The sequence below is a fragment of the Photinus pyralis genome, unplaced genomic scaffold, assembly GCF_008802855.1.
Source record: "Photinus pyralis isolate 1611_PpyrPB1 unplaced genomic scaffold, Ppyr1.3 Ppyr1.4_LG7, whole genome shotgun sequence".
In the NCBI taxonomy this organism is placed as follows: Eukaryota; Metazoa; Arthropoda; class Insecta; order Coleoptera; family Lampyridae; genus Photinus; species Photinus pyralis.
This window is the reverse complement of record NW_022170738.1, coordinates 26,702,585-26,726,104: the sequence shown is the minus strand read 5'-3', so window position 1 is coordinate 26,726,104 and position 23,520 is coordinate 26,702,585. Positions and strand designations below refer to the sequence as shown.

The following is a 23,520-nucleotide window of genomic DNA, read 5'->3' as shown; positions in this document are numbered from 1 at the left end:
GCAGGATGAAATTTTCGGAAATTCTAATTAAAATGGACATAGGACGGTCTCCTGTGTTATTAATTTTCCTAATTAATTTTATTAATTATCGATCTATGTAATGGCATGGAGATTGTGCTATACGAGAAAGCGGTCAAGGTTGTTTTTGTTTACATTTATCAAATGTACATGCTTAATGTAATAAGACAGGTACGCTATTTATCGCCTTTTCTGTGTACTTTAAGAGCGATGACATTTTATTTTTCATAGAATTTAAGTTTGGATTTATCTCTTAATGTCTGAACAGATTGATTTAGAAAAATAATCGACCTGTATTTTTGTTGCCCTAATAACGTGTGTTGATAGGATAGTTTTGTTGTGAACTGTGTATGATTGGTTATTGTAATGTAATGTTTATTATCAGAAGAAGGGTTTTGCTTTAAATAGGACGTTTCGCGGCTAATTATCTACGTTTGTAGCTTAGTACAACAATGACTATCCATGTCTCTCATATGGAAATATTTGGCGTTTAAGCATGCGTCTTCTTAAACTGTTGCCATCATTTTGCCTTGCGATTATTTAACATTATACTTACCCATTTTGAGGAAACTATTTCTACCAGTGCGTTACAGGTCTGCTGCTGTAAAAGGTGGTTAAATGATAGAAAGAATGTATTTTATATTTTATTGTAAAATGACAAAGAACAAATCTAAAATTTATCAGAATCATATGTTTTATAGTTATATATAATGCAATATGTTATATAGAGAATTCTAATAATTTAATATTCAAAATAATCTAACAAAATAGGTACCAACAAGACAATAATTGCAAATATGTATTTGAACTGGCCGTTCATTAGTGTTTTAATACTGATCTTGGCACACAATGCTATTAGAAACAAGATAGCAAAATGAATTAGAAAACGATTATTTTGCCCGGAAGCCCTTTGTAACAAAGGCTATAAACGGCCTAGCGCAGTTAAGAAATAAGAATAAGATTGAAAATATACGTGCGAAAGAATATTGCAATATTTAAATGTTCAGTTTGTGCCCATAGTTCATAGTCAAGCTAAATTACACTAAGTTACCCTAAAAGTTTCTTAAGTATGTAAATAGTAGAGTATATGTGAATAGAGATAATATGTTGATATACGCTCTCAATGTAATGATAAATAGACAATTATCCTTGATTTGTAATAGTTGATCCCACAGTCAGGCACAAAGGCCGTAACATTTGTTCCTTAATATCGCGTGTGCCAGTTCACGCTCGAAATATCAAACATTTACATAGCGAGAATTTTTGCAAACACGAAAAACCGCAAAACACAAAATTTAGGTAGTAAAAAAACAAGGTGTTGAAAAAGTTTTAAATGAAATTTAATGCAACAAAAAACGAAAAATGCAAATTACAAAAAAAAATTGGAAAGCAACTACAAACTAAATAGTCATAAAATAATACTACTTTAAAAAAACACAATCACAAGGTAGAACATAAATGTTGTGTGAAAGACATTTTGTGCGTACATAAAAATTAGCAGAAAATGATTAAAAAAATAGATCTATAACACATATAGATGTACACTTATTAACGTAGATATTGACTTCAAATTTGGCAATGCATGCATGCGATATGTTGGTGAAGCTTTTTGATAGAAATCAACGATGAAATTTTGATCGCACATCCGACATGTTGCATTTTAGGTATGATAATAATGATTGTCAACGTGTATAATAATAGTATATAGATAGAGATACGCATATACCATATATATATAATGTGAGATGCAGGCGTGCACTTTGTAAAAATAATTTGGAGATTCATTTTAGAGATAGTTAAGTTTCAAATTGAGAAAGGTGCAGGCCCACATCTTTAATATGAACAATCCTCATAGCTACCTTGAGAAACATTCATATTGTAGGGTACAACTACACCCTGTAATACCCTATATACTATCACTGGCTAATTTACCGCTAATACTAACCTAACTTACATTACTACTAAAATCCGCGACATCATCTCTAACAGCGCCAACAGAATTATTTCATATCGTATCGAAAATTATCATCGGTCACATTTAATTTTCATCAAAAAATAAAATCAACTACTGTCCTTTTGCTTATGATATGAAATAGTCCTCTGTTGCATTTACGTAATCTAAATTATTTAACATGTAGTAAATACTTTTTCTATAAACTTACAAAAAAATAACATCGCGGCGAGTTTTACTTCAATGTTTCTTCTATGTCTAACACTCGCTTATCAACATTAAAGCCATTCAATACTGAATTATAATAAGCCTAATTAGGAAATGAACGTGTAAAAAATGAGAACAATCATTAAACGACTGTAAATAATACTATTTACTAAATAACTAACAATACATGATTAATCAAAATAAACGTATTCGTAATGAAAACAATACTACAAATTATACTGATTTGTCGAAAATTCTTATCCTGCCTGAACAGTCTGTAGTAATAAATAAGCGCAGCGTTATTAATAAAAACTAGCTACCACTGTGTTGTTTGCCACCGCACTTTTTAACTTAAATACAGTGGCTGGAATGAATACTGGATAATGTACAAGCGACATTATATGCTCGACTTCGAGAACGACACTCGCAGGTGATTGGACTCGGATAATTGAAAATTGTGCATCTTAATTAGGGCCGCTACCGCCTCGTCCATACTCGGTAATTGGATTAGCGCCATCTTTCTGTCTTTTCTGCAACAAATATTGTGTTTCATTTAACAATAAAGGCTCAATATGATAGGAGATCACAGTCCTGCAAACAGTTGATATGAAATAATGTAGTGAGACAAATCTAGCTTGCAGATGTTGATTTTCAAGTCTTTTTGATATTGTGCAGCCAGCACTAACTTTATTCATTTGATGCAACAAAGGCGGGTAAATTTCAAACATGTCTAGGATGTTTTAGCAGATGTTTGATCTCCCCATCTTATTATTATTATTATTATAATTATTAACACTTCAGCTGTTCGACAAACTAGTAGTTTGATCTATTAAGACACCGGCAAATTGGGCAAGTGTGGTGAATTTCCATCCATCATCCGGGACTCCAGTAGTACCTACTTCGAATTGCCGAAGTTTGATTCTCCCTTTTTTAAGCAGCATAAAGGTCATAACCTTATTTATTTAAACTGTGCCTTGGTTGTTAATGACCGTATGTATATACGTTGGTCATTCAATATTAATTTAAGCTTACATTTTTTGTGTACTTTTATGCCCTTGTTGTATCGTTGCATGTATTTATTGTTGAACCTATCATACATATTTATTACTTGTTAAAGATTTTCTATTGCGTTTATCGATTATATTCCAAAGCTAATTCCGTTACTGTATTGGTTGTCTTGAAACAAAGACTTACAGGAACAGCTGTTCTGATTATTGTTATGTACTTTAGTGTTATAATATGAATATTTTTAAGATACGGAATCGGTTACTTTAATAATTTGGTATGTTGGCTACCAATAATTATTCAGACAAGAAGACCCCCCCCCCCTAGTGCCAGAGCTTTGCAAACTCGTATGGTCCTTCATTTTTTTTTTATTTTTAGTTGGATTTTGGAAGGATTTTGTGCCTGTCTGGCGCCCATCCTGTACCAGTTTGCATTCGCTCAGGATTTTTTCACTGGGAGATCCAACTCTTCTCAGACTATCCGGTCAATCCTGGTTCCTATGCTTAAAAAAGCGTTACAAGGTTTTATTTAAGAATTATAGATAGCCGGAATGCGTCGTGGGACATCCTGTATATAATCCAGACTATAACATGAGGTGCAATGGAGTAGTGAAAATATGGGGTGCCTAGCTATTTTATTTTATTTGATGAATGTAAGCCATTGATGAAAGAACCAATTCCTCTTGAAGTGAAGAAATATTTGTTTTGTGAATTGTAATAAATTTGCCGCCCCTCTTTTTGGTGCTGCCTCATGCTTTAGCCCTCTATGCATTAATCCATCAATCATATTTAATGATTATTATAGTTGGTTTTGAATTAACAGAACAATCATAGATATAAAGGTGGGTAATTACAAACTGTCATTTTTCAGTGTAAAACCAATTCGTTAACACAAAAAAAGGGGGGGTTCCAAGACATGCTTTATTTACCCAAGTTAGAGAAATCAGGAATGTCAAAAGCCAATTTCTTCTGTAAAGAAGTACATTGAAGCAAAATTATGGAAAAGATTGGACAAATTACAATTCAATTAGTCAGGGGTTATGAAAGTAGCATTCCTACTGGTTTTTTTTGTTTTACTACTCCTTATATACCTTCAAATTTTTTTTCACATAATAAAAAACAGTTGAAAAAACACACATGCCTATCATGTACTTGTCTTACACTGTAGTTTTAGCGTTAGTAAATACCTACGCGATAATGTTAAAACCAGAAATCACTTTTTAGTCAGACCCCTAATAAAATAACACAAAAAACAGGTCTATAAAGTTCCCCATAAACAGGTGACGTAAAATAGTTACAGAGGAGTACATAATAATTTTAATAGTTAAAGTTGTTTAGATGTTTTCAACTGCTCTGCGGTGTAGGGAACGTAAACTATAAGTTTGTAATTTTCACTCTAAAACCGCCGTTAAAATTATGAAGATGGCATGTGCATAAAATAGTTTTACCATTATATTACCCGTTATTTATGCGCGTTAATAATTGATTAAAATTACTTACGGGAAAAACTTGAACGCTTTTACATTGAAACCGTTCTTTGCGAAGGCGTCCTTTATGTCATCCTCATTGATCGTTGCGGGAATATTACTCAAATGTAAAGTTGAGGATGGCGGATAGATGTTTTGGTAGTTCTTGGAGCCTGGCTTCTTAAACCTGTGCAACGGACTTTGACTGTAATCCTTGGTTAATCCGGCGTCCGGCTGGCCTTCTTTTGGTAATTGAACAGTTTGATGCTTACTCAACATAACGCGAATATTTTTACCGAAAACCCTCAGTTTATCCATGTGCGTGATTGCTGAAAAAAGATTACGTTATCAAAGCGCGGCGACCTATAATATTGACTGACAAACCTAAATGTGCCTGATGCGGTTCTGCCAGTTGTACCAATGCGGAATCCTTCTTGTTGTACAGGATTTTCACGCGCTGCACGTCCCCATAAACGCCTAGATAGGAAATAGAGTACAAATCAAAATTTAAACCATTAACCAAACTAGAAATAAAACTAAAGGTAATGATTGTATATGTAAAAGATTTGACAAAACACTAACAAGTACAACGAAAAATACATAACATATACATGCAAAACTGAATAAAACAGAAAGTAAAACACAACAAATAAAAATGAAAATAATCTACTATCAGACTTAGGAAGATAAAAATAAAAAAATTAACACAAATATTCTAAGCAGTAAGCTTGTAAAAAAATATGTAATATTTATATTTGATATCAATAATAACTACTAAACTAAACTCGTCATCGTAAAAGACGGATTAGATTAAAAGATAAACTCTGTTATTTTATCTCGCAAGATCCTAAAGGACATCTCAATTTGGACCGTTCCAAAAACACACTTTATTTTAGTATTCTGTTAGTAAATTAAAGAAAGATAAAAGAGCAGAGTTCCTGATGACTAAATGATGTACTTAGTTGACAGTAGCTGTGCACACGTACCAAATAGGGTAAAGAGAGCGTCAGGCGTGACCATCTACGGAAAGAGAAAGATGACAGTAGTATGTAATGGTAGCACATAGAGGGAGAATTGTCATTAAAAATGGCGGCAAAAATTGTTTATAAGAACACCACGTTAGACAAGAACGGCAAAAAAATCAAAATCTAAAGTAGTGTTTGTTAAAAATTCGTAAAATCAGCATTTTTTAATTTGCTAAATACAGTTCACTCCGAAATAGTTTTTTCAAACTTTTAAAAGAAACTTAGTAAGACTGAAAATAAAAAAATGCTAGGTAGAGTTTATACAGCAATTAGTATTTAATACCATATGGATTAGAGAGCTTTATAGGTGAACTGTACAAATATTTGCCTATCCTTTGGTAGTACTCTTAAAAGCGGTCATAAGTAATTTCTGGCTGTTGCACCATTTTGAAAGATGGCTTTGATAAAAGTTACTTATGAATAGAAATTCCCATTATTTGTTCCAAAGTTTTCTCTAATGGATTGGAAGTATAAACTTTTGTTACACTTTTGAAAGGTTGACAAACATTGGGAATTTTTAAGAGAACTTAAAGGATGGACATTTAAAGTCGATAATGCATGCCACACTAAATAACGCCAATGAAGCTTGCACTCAACTTTTGTTCATGTAGAACTCGAAAAAAATTTAAAAAACAATTACCTCCTCGTTTAGGTTGCTAACTAACAAAACGGTCGCTAAAGCCAGTCCGGGATTGGTCAGCCCTCTTAATCCGGGAGCAGCCTGACCTAGAGCGAAGCCGCCGAGAGCGGGAAGAGCACCAGCAACACCGCCGGTGTAAGGTGAGGCTAGCGGTGATGTCAGTCCCGGAATGAAAGGCGATGCTAGTACTCCGGGCGCACCAGCAAGTAGCGAGTCTGAAACGTTTTGTTTGAGTATAAACTAAAGGTTGGGGGATTGTCCTACCTGCTAGCCGTTCTCTGGTAAGTCGTGGTTGTGCGGCCAACAGCAATAAATCAGCACCGAGTCCAGCACCTAATCCACCTCCGAGGGTGGCCAACTGATTGTCGTTGTCACCCGATGGTAGTGTGGGATTTGTAAAATCTCGCGACTTGTCGTTGTTGTACTTAACGTTTAAGGAAGTCATTTTTGAGTAGTCAATTCGAAGTGTACAACAACTGTTGTATATATTTTGTCCGTCTAACGACTGTTTTGCGGTTTGTGCTGACTGCGTGTCCGGGTATTGTATGAGAGCTTGGAATGAATCTGAAAAACACATTCTAGGGCACACTCAAAATGCTACGAGGAAACTTACTATTTTTTGTAAATGTTACAATTTTAAGAACTTTTCCAAAACGCTGAAATATCTGGAAAGAACTAATTAAGAAGAAAAAGAAAAATCGACCTCAAACATACCACATGTAGTATATCTAAACTGATGGGGTAAATCATATGCTCTATAATCACACGTAGAACCGTATTTGGACCACCTTGTATTTCTTGGCCGTTCGTAAGGGCGACCGGAGGTGTAGCCGTTCCCGTTGTCCCTCCGGTAGGTGTGGCAGTAATCGCTTGGGCCGCTTGAAGGGCAGCTTGAGCAGACGCGTTCTGCAATGTAACAGACTACACTTATATTGTATTTCTGAACTTTCCAACTTTGCATTTTCTATCATAAAACTCGCGCCGGAAAATTGAAAGGTAAATGAAAAAGTTTTGATGGGCTCTCAAATTGTGTACACGTAATTAAATAAGTTTTTTATTTGTCTACAATTAGTTTAAAAGTATTTCTTTGTAAACTTATTAGACGCATAAACTTCTCGACAAACAAAATGATATTTAAAGAAGCTTTTTTTCGGAAAAATAAAGTTTTCTGTTGGCGCGAATATCTTTATCAAATGCATCCGAACGTAAACAGAAAAAGCAAACTTATCGACTTAATTTATAATAAATATGAATCTTTCGAAGTGATTACCAAGTGGAGAACTCTGAAAAAATTTGACACATGGCGGGTTATATAAAAAATTGAAAAGCTTTTCGATTTATGCTATAAAAAACGATTATTCCATTTTACTTTCGTTTAAAAAAATTCGAAAGTGCGACTTTGTGAGTGCCGACAGAAGTGACTACTTCTTTCTCTCTCACACTCTGCAGCTCCTTTTTTTGTCGCTGCGCGCTCTCGGGTTCGAACCCGCGTCATCGACAGTTCTAAATCGAAAAATAGCGAGCTTGCCACAAAGTCTTCTTATCAATATCAAAAACACAAAGGATTTTAATACGATAAGTGCTGAAACCCGCTTTAGTAATGCTTTAATAATGTATTTTGTTAAGAATTTAGATAAAGTCAATTTAAGTATGACTAATTACGCTAGCCAAAATTTAATCACTTACTCTCTTGACCCAAGGGTGCTATATAATATAGGATTCCCACCCTACAGACGGACATACGGACGGCCAGACAAAACTATCACATACGGAGAATGTTTTTTTTTCAAAAAATGAGGAGATATGAAGGTTGATGTCGGCGACTTTTATTGACAGAACTGACGCTATTCAAATAATGACAGCCCTAGATGCAGCTGTAACAGGGATGAGATTTTACGCCATGGGTGAACAATAGGACCAGAGGCACCTTCGCTATGGAGAACAGTAGGTGTTGGGAGTCCCTCGCAATGGGTGAAAAGTAGACCCAGTAAGAGTGTTCTTCGATATGAGGAACAGAAGTCGAATGAATTTTTATGGTCATCGTATTTCATTCCTCCGACATCCCTAACTACATGGACGTCGGAGGCGTGCCGCTTATGTTTGCTGTCGGGATTAATTAAAGCAGGCAAAATAAGCTCTACGCGAAACGTCGTATTCGAACGAAATAAAAAATAGCATAGAAAATTCTCCAATCAACAATATAATACATGTGATTTCAAATTTCAAAAAATTCAAAAAAATATAAATTAAAAAAATGTTGAAGATTTTTGAACATTTTTAACATTTTTTTTAATCTCTTTGAACCATTATTGAATTTTTAAAGAAAATTTAATATGCTATTTTTTAGATTAAATATCTACACCAAATTTCAGTTAGATCCGATAACTTTTTTACTGGACCGCGTATAGTTATTTTGAAAGCGACAGATTAACACTATTTCCCACAATGAACAAGTTTTTACTCGCGACTTTATCCGAAAAAACAACATTGTAGATTCGTAAAAGTATTAATCGTACCTATCAGTAATCTGCGCTTGATAAGGAGTGGAACTTTGTCCGACCCTTTAATTGCAAAATTGTGTAAAAGGAAGTCTATAATAGGCGTACTCCGAAAGTCGTGTCAGCTATCGGTTTTGAAAGGACGGCAAGACCTTAAATCAAAATCTGAGATATGACCACAGTGTCCACAGTTAATTAATTGAGAGTAATAGCTAATAATCTACATACCTTCCTAAAGTTCTCCGTCCGCAGTAACGAAGTACACCTACTCTAGGTACTTAGAAACTTCTCAATTATTCTTGAAACTTTTCTTACGAATGAAAATATGTATTCGCGTTTAAAAAGAATGAAAGAAGCGGGTCGCCTTAATTTAATTAAAGGAGAGAGGTTACAAAAATTACTAGAGAAAACTCATTTTGTAAAGTATATTTTATTTAAATTGCTTTGGATATACATTTTTCGTTCCCTTTACAAATTTTAAATGATTTTTAAGTTCGGCATCACTTCTTTTTCTAATAAACGCGCGAATACCGCTCGAAATCGGAATGGTAAAAACGATTTATGTACATGCAATCTTGCAAAATTAATCGAATTCATTATTCCGCCGTTTTTATAAACTCGCGAATATCGCTTACCCTCCGCGTTACCGCTTAATGAAGTTGGGAATTTTTAATCAAATTAAGGAAGGTTATTGCTTCTTCGTGGTTTTCAATTGAGAAATACATGCGTATGTGGGGATAACAATAATTCATAATCCAACTAATTTAGCGCTTCGAAAATTAAAGGGGACATTAAACTGCTCCGTATACTTTGTCAATTAGTCACAAATTCATCAAAAGGATTAACGTAACGCTCCCGTAATTGCGATGTGACCATTGCTTGCAGAACCACCCCTAACTAAACTAATACAGTTGGCCACTGCCGAAAATGACGATAAAAAATTGTATTTAATACCCACATTTCCGATTTGGGTAAACACAACGGGAGGTTTACACTTTTTTGTCGAATTTGTGCCCCGACACCGAAGCAACAAAAACATCCCCATTTCATTAGCACCGTTTATCACCCTCGGTATTGCTTTTCATTAATTTCGAATGGGAAAAAATCAACAATCGAGAAGTAACATCAATAACATTTGTAACATAATCTCCCATTTTGAATTGAAAATTGCATAATAATGAGGCGGATTAATAATCGTCCTTGTACAGTTGCGCTCGTTACGCGATGGCTTACCAGATAAACGATGAAAAAAATCATTGTGTGTACAAATGAACAAATGTAATATCACTTTTGTGGTGGATTTTCTTTCAAATGTGCACGCGACAATTTATATTTAAGACGAATGCCTGGCACCGAGTACAATGCAATTGAAATTGTGTATGTGCACGGAAAACTCATTCAGGCGAAAATTGTGACTAGCGTGTAAGTCCAACGAATTGTGCTGCTACAGTTACCATTTACTTTTTATTTTGAACCGTTAATTTAAGGCCGTGAAGAGGAATCTCGATATAAATTTGGATGGAATACAACGAAATCCGAAAAAACGACTAGCAACAGGTCCACGAGACCGCGCCGTTTTCATCGATTATACTTCGTCTAACGATGTTACAGTTTTCTTTTTATTCTCTTTCTTTCCTGCATTGACTCCTTAGTTCCGAACTTTAAACGACACAATTGGAAAGTAATGTAGGTCAAAAGATGGCGATTAGGTAGGTACACAAATAACGACGCCTAACATCACAATGGAACTTAATATCGTGATTGAAGAGTAGGTCAATCTTCAGGTCTAAGGTTCCCTCATTTCCATTATATTGTATTTAGTTCTTTAGTAATATTGTTAGTGAAGTATACGAATTAAGATATCACCATAACCCCCCCATAAACAATATTTTCAGAAGCTTTCTAGAATTTGGGCTTTTTTGGCATGAAACTTGCAAGTGTAATTTAAAGTAACATTTTTGAAAATAACTGAGATACAAGGTATGTAAATTAACTAATGAGACTAACCCCTGTCATTACTGGTGTGATCCAGAAACAAAAAAAAGTGAATTTTTGGTGAACTGAATGTCATTTCAAAATCCGAGTTCCAGCACTGCTATGACGAGTGGAAGAATCCTCTCCAACGCTGTGTTCCCACAAATACTATTTTCAAAGAGACAGTAATGAATTGTAATTATATTTAAATATAAATATTTAGAGCATCAGTCTCATTGCTCAACTTACACACCTGGGTATCACCGAAAAACTGAAAATGTTAAATTTCGTTGTTATTTTCCATAACTTACACTCGGAAATGCACGGTTCACGTTAGCACTTTCTATGGGCGCCTTTTTCGGAGAATCTGAATATTTTATCAGAATTTCCATAACCCGTTAGATGTAGAAGCTACAGGTTACTACTTTCTTGGTTCTTATGGGCGCCGTATTGGATTTTTACCGGAAATGAAAACAAATTTTCAGTTTTTCGGTAATTTTCAAAGATCTTTCAAAAATTTCAAAAGCGATTTTTACCTGTACCTACTGTATCTCTACAACTGACTTTCTTTTTACTTCCGGTTTCGCACGAAGTACCACTAACCATGGATTTTTGAATAAAACACCCTGTATATTATTGAATTTTTAATCTTCGTTTAGCTGTCATTTGAGATCGTATTAATTTTTTCCAAATAAAATGTTTCAGAGGCTAATGCTGTTTTTTTCAAAGACTTATTGCCCAGCCCCCCTGTACGTGCCTCAAGAACCGTTCGCACCTTGGAACCAGGGTATTTTTTGTGCGCGGCGGAGAAGTTAAAATTTGAATTTGCGTGCAAGCGCGCTTTATCAAAATTATTTATTTTACTTCACCATTATGCAAACCTTCATAATGAAGGGCACAGATTATTTTGTAAAGCAAAATGGAAATAACACATGAGTTCTTTGAGCATCAATCGGAAGCCACCAACGGAAGAGAGGAAATAGCAAAAACAAGAAAAAAAACATCCATCGCTGCTTAGCGACTTATCAGTTGTGCCGCCACTATACAGCGCTTCAAAAACTCTTCGTGAGAACACAAGCAGATAAAAGTCGAAACGTCACAGTGTTGCCACGATCTCACAGACCACAAAAGTTTCGTTCCCTTTTGCGAAAAACCGAGTACATCACGAAAATACGGGATTTGTATTAGTTAAATTTTTCTGCAAAAGTTGCGTTCCGAAAAAATGAGGATCGTCTCTTATTTGAAATCCGGCGAGGTATTAAAGTAAAAATCTGATGGGAGCACGGGATCTTACTGGCATTTTCGAAGAGAACCTATGCGGGTCGAGGACTACTGTTTTCGATCGCGGATTGATTTTTTTAGCTGAACAGGCGGTAAAAAAGAGATCGCGTAAAATAGTAAAACTTCATTATTAACGAGCTCCTTTCTGTCCGTCCGCATGTGTACATGATAACTCGCGAACGGTTTTGAATTTTCTAATTCTGTTTTCAGTATTATGCTTATTAGCACCCAAGGCAAAAGTTATTAAATTTTGAGTTGCCTAGGAGCTTGTTTGCTATATTTGTTACAAGTTTATTAATTACGTGAGTGCCTTCAAAATCCGTTACGAGTTGTCAGCAGAAGTAAAACTATGAATACTTAGCTGGTTTATGCAGAAAAAAAAACTACATTACGTGAAACACGCGATCGGACGGCTGATTTAATATTTAACAGTGAATATTGCTAAGCGTTACCGTATTAATACACAAGCGAACATGTTTTGTTTCGGTGCAAATGCGGATTAAGTTGTTCGCGTTTAAATAAATCGTTACTATGAAAGCGTTTTGGGTCCAAGGTGCAAAACATTCCGTTGCGCCATATTTATAGTGATATGATAAGTTACATAAAAGAAAACTAATTTATCAATCAAAGTTGCGCAATTTCTTTATATGAAGTGCGAACAAAACGGCTACCGGTAAAAATGTTAAAGACAATTAATTCAAGCTTCTGTTTGCTGCTAAAACCCTAAGTTACAAGGGTACATTCTTGACATTTATACATTGAGAAATATCGGTAATTGATTACTGTGAATAACTCAAGGTCATCTTTCGAAATTAATTTTCAACAAACAACCCTATTCAACTGGTAATACAAGAGGTCCATTCGAATTCGTGGTTCAATATTTAGAAAACTTATGAAATCTAGCATGCCGTGTGCCATATGATACAGAAAAGACCTACATCAACTTGTTCAATGCTCGTGTTAAAGATTTACGGTTTCACGATACGATCTACCCATGTTCACAACAGATACCGCGCATCCTGACAGCACACGGCGTGCTAGTTTTTTTAAATATTAAATGACGAATTGCTCCATTTTTTGTATATCGACCATATGCTTATTTGGGTCTAGGACACTACGCCGAATGCCCACATCGCCGACCCGATTTTTGGATGGTCCATATTACAGTGACTTTATAAGGACAGTGGCGACAACTTATCATAATCCGCCATATTGGAGCTAAAAAATTGATTGTAAGATCAATATACCTTGTCATGTCAAATTGTGAGCGTAGAATAATAAATGTCAGTTTCATTTAAGTAAAGATTCTTGTTCAAAACGAACGGCGCAGAAATGATCGTTTAAAGCTTTGCAGAACAACCTATGGGAAAACAAATGCCTCCCAAATTCAAAATGGTATGGGTATATGGAAAACGGTATAATAAGTATGACATATGGTGCAATATCCAAAATGTACATATAAATAATCATTAAATTGTGTTTGACATTTCAGTGTCTTCTGTCACTTCTTGTCCCCTGTCGCGTGTTGCTCCTTCCAGACTTAAAAGTATTTCTTTAGTCTCTTAAATGGAAGACAAAACACGTTGATCTAGTCCACGGAGTACAAGAGATCAATATTCCATGTGCTCCAGCAAACATGAAACCAATTCAAGCGTATTTACGATCACAATTGAATTTGCTGCTAAATTTCGGATAAGCTGCTTCTCTAACCAGTTTTCTATCTAAACTCATTAGGTATTTAGGGCTTCTGAAAAAAATTTTACATCAATTACCAGTCGTAAGGTTAGGCACAGTTTTACATCTAAAAACACTAAGCGGATTACATACCTTATAATATCGTAATAAATCCAAACTATATGCGTCTTTAAAAATCGAGTTTATATAAAACTGGAGACGGAAAACGTAAAATAAAGCAAATACAAGAAGCAAAGTGTAAACTAGTAACATGAAGCCGTGACAATTACAGGTGACACTGTCAAAACAGTATAATTAATAATTATAGCACGGAGTGTACCGCGTCGTTTTGAAGGTTTTCTATTGGCCAGTTTGGAATTTAGCTCCAATATGGCGACCGGAACCAACGACCAATCAAAAACGAGATACCCTGTTGTCGCCACTGTCTCTATAAAGTCACTGTAGTCCATATCGCCGACTAGGGACACTACGCCGATGGACACTACGCCGACAATGCCCACATCGCCGACAAGTGGACAAGGGACACAACGCCGACCATGCCCACATCGCCGACAAGTGTACAAGGGACACAACGCCGACCATGCCCACTTCGCCGACGGACACTACGCCGACCGTGCCCACATCGCCGACAAGTGTATAAGGGACACTAGACCGAACGTGCCCACAACGCCGACTATTCGCAAAAAAAATTACTAGGGACACTACGCCGACAGCGACCACATCGTCGACAATGGAGAAGTTTCCAGCTTTTTGTTATAAATTAATTATGAAAATTTAAGTAAAATGAAACAAAAATGTGATAGAATCAATAAAATTACTCCACAAATCCCAAAGTTACAAGACTAAAGTTGCGATTGGAATAATAATTTCGGGACGTCACTTCACCTAGTTTGCTAAGAGCATGTCTTGAGCATGCGATCAAAAAGAGTGGTATCGCCTATGAATCGCCTTTAAAAATTTTTGTTTATATGGGAAATCGTATTTCCTGGAATTACGTAAAATGACGTCACCGACACTGCCGTTCCGCGCTGAATACCTAAACTTAAATAATATATTTTTCTACAACTGTCAAAAAAACCTGTCATTTTCTGACGGATTTCGAAACGCGAAGTACTAGATTTTTAAACGGTTAATTAATAAGTAAGGTTGCTATTGACAACGTGCGCGAAATCGTCAACAGTGAAAAAAAGTATTTCGCGCACGTGACAAAGTTGAACTTAAACAGCAAATTTAATTAACAATCGGTTCAGTTGTAGAAAAAATATTGTATATAACGCTAGCGCGAAGTTATTTCGCGCATCTGACTGATATTTTGACTTGGCTTCGCCTCGTCAAAATACCTTCAGTCTCAATGCGCGAAATTGAACTTCGCGCTCTTGTTATATAAATAACTATTTTGTCATTTATTTCCGGATTTTGAAATTTCTTTTACTGGTTTATTAGTTTTGATCTATATTTTGATGTCATTAGGCTTAATATAGTAATATCAATTGTCCCTATTTGATAGTTGCTGTGTTTTGATAAACTGAAATTCGTAAATCTTTACACCAGAAGTATAGAAGAATTTATCGCGTTTTTTTTAATTTGAAAAAAAAGGTTGGTTGAACGGTAAAATATCGCGATTCTTAAATTTCACATTTAGTCAAACAAAGCGAACAATAACTAGGGCTGATTGTATAAAGGCTGGTTGAACTTCGCTTGTAGTTAACAACTGGATTAAGGTATAAGAATGGTTAAAATTTGACGTTTTGTCAAACTTCAACCAATTAGGTATCTTAACCCATTGATATAATCCAAACGAGGTTTAATCTGCTTTATACAACCGACCCTTATGCCCGTCAAGAATCAAGACGGGATTCATGAAACTAGATTAGCAAATACGATCTTAAATAAACAACCAGTTATAATCGGTCATTTGCGCATGAATCTACCATTATATCAACTATTGGTGACGTTTTCTGTCAATCCCAGAATTAATCTTCGATCTCGGATCAATCTACGAGTTAGTACGGGCATTAGTGTCCGCTTTACTAACAATGACACTTACTAAAAATCTTATATTGCTTGGCCACCTTGGATTATAAGGTAAGGTGTATCCCATTCTGGTACTTTTAATCAATGATTAACTTTGACCATCGTTTATGTAATTGAGTAACGATTTATTTGTAATGTTTAATGTGTACAAAATATGCTAAACAAGATTAGTTCATATTTTATGAATTTAATGTTCATAAGCACATATTTTAACAAATGAATTACTTTTTACTCCATATTCACATCTTCCCATAGTGGAATACATCCGTTTTTTCTCATAAACTATATTTTTATTTCAATTTGCTACCTAGGTGTAAATATTTTAAGCGTTTTTACACTTACATTGGTATCGTGTTATCAAAAATTGTCAAATCACCGAAATTATCGAGATAAACACAAATTCAAAGGGTGGCACGGTGGTAGAATTCATTATTTTTATTCTTCGCCAATGCAAGTCAGTGCGTATAAAACTAAAGTGTGTAACTTTGTTTCACTGGCGTTTCGTCACAGTATCTGACGTCATGTCATAGCAAAATTAAAGCAGGTCGTAAATTAGTACCTACTTATGAATAATTTGCTACCCCCACAAACAGTAATACACATTTACCTTGTTTGTACTAAAAGAAATTCTTTCTTGGTTTAAAATGCAGTTAGTAATTACCGTAGTATAAGTTCCTATCTACCGAAAAAGGTCAAAAATCTCACTACCTGTAAACAATATTTTACTAAGAGCGGCACCTTCTTTGAACATTAATCCGCAATTCTGTATTTACCTATGATCCTAATACAGATTTTTCTAAGAAAAACCTTCAATTACCTATGCAGATGTTGGGACAACATTTTGATAAAGTCACGATGGAATATACATAATGGAAATACAGAGACCGACAGCAAAGGTTCCCATAGTAAAGGTTGAAAATTCTCACTCTACCTGTAAACAATATTTTACTAAGAGCGGCACCTACTTTAAACATTAATCCGCAATTCCGTATTTACGGGTTTTTCTAAGAAAAACCTGCAACTATGCAGATTTTAAGACAACATTTTGGTAAATTTATGGTAGAGTATAATGGGAATACAGAGACCGACAGGAAATAGCAGGCGCAAATTAGGCAGAGCGTACATTTACAGAAAAGGTTATTTCATTATTGCTCGAGGAATAAGAAAAACGGATTAAAATTTCTAAAACCCTTATGGATATTGAATAGATAATCAGTACATTTTAAGAAATTAGCTGAAGAGGGGTAGCAAATTGAAATAAAAATATATTTTATGAGAAAAAACGGATGTATTCCACTATGAGAAGATGTGAATACGGAGTAAAAAGTAATTCATTAGTTAAAATATGTGCTTATGTTAATATTAAATTCATAAAATATGAACTAATCTTGTTTAGCATATTCTGTACACATTAAACAATAAAAATAAATCTTTATTATATAAACGATGGTCAAAGTTAATCATTGATTAGCACCAGAATGGAATTGCACCGTACCTTATAATCCAAGGTGGCCAAGCAATATAAGATTTTTAGTAAGTGTCATTGTTAGTAAAGCGGACACTAATGCCCGTACTAACTCGTAGATTGATCCGAGATCGAAGATTAATTCTGGGATTGACAGAAAACGTCACCAATAGTTGATATAATGGTAGATTCATGCGCAAATGATCGATTATAACTGGTTGTTTATTTAAGATCGTATTTGCTAATCTAGTTTCATGAATCCCGTCTTGATTCTTGACGGGCATAAGGGTCGGTTGTATAAAGCAGATTAAACCTCGTTTGGATTACATCAATGGGTTAAGATACCTAATTGGTTGAAGTTTGACAAAACGTCAAATTTTAACCATTCTTATACCTTAATCCAGTTGTTAACTACAAGCGAAGTTCAACCAGCCTTTATACAATCAGCCCTAGTTATTGTTCGCTTTGTTTGACTAAATGTGAAATTTAAGAATCGCGATATTCATTAATCTTTTACCGTTCAACCACATGATATTACTTACTATATTAAGCCTAATGACATCAAAGTATAGATCAAAACTAATAAACCAGTAAAAGAAATTTCAAAATCCGGCAATAAATGACTGAGAAATATATTATTTAAGTTTAGGTATTCAGCGCGGAACGGCAGTGTCGGTGACGTCATTTTACGTAATTCCACGAAATACGATTTCCCATACAAACAAAAATTTGTAAAGGCGATTCATAGGCGACTCCACTCTTTTTTGATCGCATGGTCAAGGCATGCTCTTAGCAAACTAGATGAAGTGACGTCTCGAAATTATTTTTCCAATCGCAACTTTAAAGTCTTGTAACTTTGCCATTTGTGGAGGAATTGTCATTATTAATTAATAACAAAAAACTGGAAACTTCTCCATTGTCGACGATGTGGTCGCTGTCGGCGTAGTGTCCCTAGTAATTTTTTTCCGAATAGTCGGCGTTGTGGGCACGTTCGGCCTAGTGTCCCTTGCACACTTGTCGGCGATGTGGGCATGGTCGGCGTAGTGTCCCTTGTACACTTGTCGGCGATGTGGGCACGGTCGGCGTAGTGTCCGTCGGCGAAGTGGGCATGGTCGGCGTTGTGTCCCTTATACACCTGTCGGCGATGTGGGCATGGTCGGCGTTGTGTCCCTTGTCCACTTGTCGGCAATGTGGGCACTGTCGGCGTAGTGTCCGTCGGCGTAGTGTCCCTAGTCGGCGATATGGACCATCCAAAAATCGGGTCGGCGTTGTGGGCATTCGGCGAAGTGTCCCGCCCCCGCTTATTTTATGTTGTCGTACAGCAAATTGATTGCTCTTTTCAGTTATCTTAAAAACAATAGGTACTGCATTTGAAAAACAAAAGTTGCATCAATTTCCGGTTAATCCGAAAACGATGCCGGAAGTTTCAGTGTGCCATCAGAGAAATCGTAATGTCCCATATAAAATTATACTTTCGAATTTCGACAAATAAAAGAGATAATGCTGTATAACAAAAGAAATATTTCTAGCAAATCACTTCATTACATTTTACAGGAAGAATGCGTCGCACCTGCTTTCATTCCCTATCGCCGGTGACTAATCTTTTTATCGCCTTGATGGCGGCGGGAGGCGCCTCTATGTCTGTCTGCGTTTCTAGAATATTCGTGTAAGAACGATACTTTATGGTAGCAATAATGAAAATGTAAAATGTAAACGCAACCTCTATTTGATTAATGTGGCAAGCTGGCTGGTGGTCAAGTATGAGCGATTCTGCACAGATCGGTACAAGGATCTTAACGGATCTTGTTAAGGGCAGAACTGTTTGACTCTTGAGATCCTGATTGACCATCGCTATATAGGATGGAATTAGACTAGGAGAAGAAATACGATGGAACGCTCCACCGGAAGGGGGAGGGGAGGGGCATAGAAGCAACTTAACAGTGATCATCAATCTCAAGTGTAACGGTCCTAGTGGTTACAGGCTACCATTTGCCTCTTCGTAACCCAAGGACCTCTAAAATCTCCCTTTTAAACCACCTCCTGTTCGCCAAGACAAACTGTGTATGGTTGATTGCCTACGTTTCAGGATCACCGGGAGTTGTTCTGGGTAGCTCTAAAGCCGGAGATAACAGGTCACCTCTATTTTAATTAACTAAACCTTGGTATAATACAAGAAATACACTGATTAGAAATATATGTACACAAGTTAAATAAATATTTACACTATACAGAAAACTAAATAAAAATTGTTGAATGCGACCCAATTGGAAATGTCAAAATGTGTCCTTGATATTCCTTGTCTTGTATTTATCTCAATTAATGGCACAGCTATACGGCCGTACACTTTTAACTCACGGACGGTAACTGGGGGAGAGCGCGGTAATTCAACCGACACCTCTAATTCAGGGACAGGTAACTGGAGAGGCTGAGGGCGGTGTTACAACCGCCACTCCGTCATTGTTAGAGCGCGATTCACTCTAACCAGGGAATGGGACTATGGTACTTAGGATCAGGGGAAAGACCTTAAGACCTCCTTTCTACTTTTATAGTGTTTGGAAGGAATTGGGAATGTTATGGTGATGGTAATGGTACTGGTGGGAATGTCAAGGAACATGGCGTCTCCGAAACTACCCGCTCTCCTGATAGAAATTTAGATTAATTCCAGATTCCTACAGGAGTCAAATTAAAAATTAATCTTATTAAATTTCACATCTTTACAAGAAAAAGTGAAGGTAACAAATTACAAAAAGTAAGCTGAGGAAGAGAGACTAAACCCTAAAAGAGAGAACGCAATGGATTCAAGGATCTTAAGCATTGAAGAGAGACTGTTTAGAACGAGGTATTGGGTTTGTCACACAGTCGCCAACAAAGACATAGAGTTGAGGGATAGGACGTCCCACGAGATGGCGAAGAAAATGGCAGCTTCCGTCTTGTACGTAGAAGAAAATGGTGACTGATGATAGCAAACAGTATATTTGAAGAAGAGCAAATTGGACTTAATACGATAAACGGGTACTGAAATTGTAAACCACCGGCGAGATTTGCTGATCGAAACGAGATAAAGGAAACTTTGGACAGAGAACTGCAAATGGCTAGCGAACCGTGGTGATAAGCTAAAATGACGACATTAGCAAGTTATCTACAACTTTAAGAGGGAAGTGATGAGACCTTAAAGAATAACGAAAAGGTTGTGTCCGAGGACGGAAAAACCCCCGTGTACCTCAATAAATGCGATTCACGTACACGTTTTTAGCGAATTTTCAGTAACAAAAAAATAGATATCGTGTCGTCACAATCCTTCGCACGCCACTTTGCGCTAAAAAAATTTAATCCTAGCGAGCTCCTGTTACAATCTTTCAAAATTGAACTAATCGATGGTTTTTACCCACCCTGGAGTATTTGGTGGTTACATAGTTTGGGGAGTTGTTGAATCTTTACAACATTCGTTGGTAAATTATTTCTAAGTGGCTGACTGGTGGTGGGTGATAAATATTGTTATATTATCCTGCATAGAACGACAATTTCAAGTTTTTGTTTTGGTTTGAAGACACACCCTGTCTGACTGACTAACGTTTTGCAGTAATCTTGTTTTCTTGAGCGGCGTAAATCAGTACATATAATGATGAAGCGTATCAAAATATCGTCCATTAATGACTCGTCACAACTGTAAATAAACGCGAAGGTGGAATGAATATCGCCTTTATGGAACAAAATTAGTAAGATTTATACCACACAATGAAATGAGATCGTTAATTTTCGGTAAAATGAATTACATCTGAAAAGAAAATTTACAACAGTTGATGAACGTTCAACTCCCATCATTGTACTCTGATTCAGCAGGTTGTGGATCCCGCTTTTCCATTACGTAAGCTCGAAATTACAACCCCTTCTGTACTAATAAAACACGTTCAGAAATCGGACTTTTTCGGACAGTTTTATTTATACGTGAGCTAGAACTATTACTTGGTGGAGTAACTACAACATCCCCATTTTTTTAATAACAATAGTTGTCAAAACCACCTTCCGAACGCGTATTTCGAGGAACGCTTAACGGTTCATTAAGAGGTAGAAGACAGCAATTAAATGGAAATGTTGCGGCAATCCTCATTAATTCTCTTTGCTCTCTTTCGAACGGATCGGAAAAAGGTTGCACAGAATGTCTTATAAATATAAAGAAAATAAAACACTTCGAAATGACAATTATTTTAAACAGCTCCGAAATATGTCAGATGCAACAAAACGAAAATATCCTTAAATAAAAGGAAAGGAAAAACGCCAAGCCGTCTTGACTAACACACTTTTCTAAAACGAAAAGAGAACGAAGGTGCAAAAAAAAAGAATTACAGTTGCCAACCTGGCGAAATAGGCAATTACGTCGCAATAACATTAGGAGATAATGAATGAACGGACGAGAAACAAAAAGAAGTAAGGAACAGATTTATATATGGAAAATGTACGAGTAGTCTGTGAGCGAGTTATAAATTGCAAGGAGAGAAAAAAGATTGGAAAATTTATCTCACAGTCAAGGATATTTTCGAATCGATTCCAAATCAGATTGAGGGTTTAAAACCATTACCATTACATTTTTGTAATAACCTAATAAATGATTACGAGAACCCGACGCTTCAAGTCACGATTCCTTTCAATAATGGGCAACATTAAAATAATACGAAGGAGGCGATGGCGCTCTGCGAACTCTTTTGTTTTGACAACAAAGAATTCTCACGCGAGATATTCCGAGCATCTGTATCACAAGCACAACAGATTATTTATTATACTTCCATTTTCTTCAATTTTCCCTCAAAGTACTCCGAAATTATGAAATATTTCAATCGCGAATCGAAAGAATTTTACGGTTTTATGGCCACGAATATTAAACATCGTAAATATTTGAAACCCACATTTCTTCTTTGCCCAACAGAACAAATACCATTTTAAATTAAAACCCAAAAGTTTATGGCAGCTATATATGCGATATAATCGCGCGTGTAATGAGGGTGCGAAACACGAAAAATAACAGAAAGTTTCGGTTACACTCGTTAAAAAAACCCCAAAGAACAATGTAAACGTCCACACAAAGTTGACGATAATAGTTGATTAACGGGGAAGGGATTTTCAACATTTTTATCTCCGCCTAAACAAATATGCTTCGTCCGTCTCCTGCCCCTTTTTTTGCGCATTTATAATCCACTAAAACACTTCATACGCCGAATTTACACAAATGCCAAAAAATAATTCAATTAAAATTTCATAACCGCTTTAGAGATGACAGAGGGATTATTTTTTTATCTCCACTATATTTATGTTTCGATGGACGACGGTTGGCGTCAATACTAAATATGAGCTGGTATTGGTAAGTTATACATTCGGAGATTGTAAACGATAACGTGTAATTATGACAATTTATTCTGATCAAGATAAGCGTGTAATGTTCCAATGGAAAAGTTTTGAAGAGCATAAAGGTTATTGTATGTATAAATAAAGGTATATAAAATAAAGCTAAACTTCTAATGGACTGGGTACAAGTCATTTAGCAATCCATCCTTTTTAGCGCATTTTCCAACTTATGTTGGAAGGCGCTATTATGGCCACTTTCTCCGTCCGATGCTTCTAGTAAAGGCGAACATATCGCATATTGTAAACCCTAGGAGTGCGCACGCGCAGACTATACAATCCTAACTTTCTTATTTATAGGGATATTTTTTAAAATTTTAACCAGAGATAGTTGGCAAGCAATATGGAATCATATTGTACAAAGCAGACATGCGCATGCGCAGTCCCCATTTTCTTATTTGTTTCTAGTAAAGAAAGACATAGCGCTGATATGTCCTTTTGGAAAATATTGATCATTTCGGTTAAAGTTACTCGCCTTAGGGTGAAAACCTCATTTTTTCTTCTTTCTGTCTTTATTCGGGCAGAGATAACGTTCACTAAGAGACCAGATCTCCAACCCTGATCCTTAACTTCAAAATACATAACAGTTTAATTACGGAAAATGCACAAAATCTCTGTTCAGTTACGCAAATTTAGTATCTCGACAATGTGGTTATGGATCCCTTAAATCTACAATTTATGTTTATTATTATTTATTCATTTTCGTGCATTTTAAAAAAATGAAATAAGAAATAAGAAAGTAGTAGCCTGTAGCTTCTACATCTAGCGTGTTATAGAAATTTTAATAACAGACTCACATTCTCCGTAAAAAAGTGGCCAATGGAAACAATCCATTTCCGGCCGTTTAAGCGAGGGAAAATGAAAACAA

The 23,520-nt window shown here is 35.8% G+C and overlaps 1 protein-coding gene across 7 annotated transcripts in view; it reads right to left on the bottom strand.

Moving 5' to 3' along the window:
- Nucleotides 1–1,336: 1,336 nt before the first annotated feature.
- The window catches only part of LOC116176819 (polypyrimidine tract-binding protein 1), a 280,865-nt gene continuing 258,681 nt past the window's right edge, over nucleotides 1,337–23,520 (bottom strand). For 6 of the 7 annotated variants that reach the window (XM_031495603.1, XM_031495605.1, XM_031495609.1 and 3 more), the window contains 8 exons: nucleotides 7,026–7,232; nucleotides 6,925–6,976; nucleotides 6,576–6,875; nucleotides 6,312–6,526; nucleotides 5,633–5,666; nucleotides 5,031–5,123; nucleotides 4,681–4,975; nucleotides 1,337–2,706 (listed from right to left, as the gene is read on the bottom strand). In XM_031495603.1, coding sequence (XP_031351463.1) covers nucleotides 2,574–2,706; nucleotides 4,681–4,975; nucleotides 5,031–5,123; nucleotides 5,633–5,666; nucleotides 6,312–6,526; nucleotides 6,576–6,875; nucleotides 6,925–6,976; nucleotides 7,026–7,232 — 1,329 coding nt within the window. In that variant the 3' untranslated portion in view covers nucleotides 1,337–2,573. The remainder of the gene's footprint in view (nucleotides 2,707–4,680; nucleotides 4,976–5,030; nucleotides 5,124–5,632; nucleotides 5,667–6,311; nucleotides 6,527–6,575; nucleotides 6,876–6,924; nucleotides 6,977–7,025; nucleotides 7,233–23,520) is intronic. The other variant, XM_031495604.1, reaches the window with a different exon arrangement.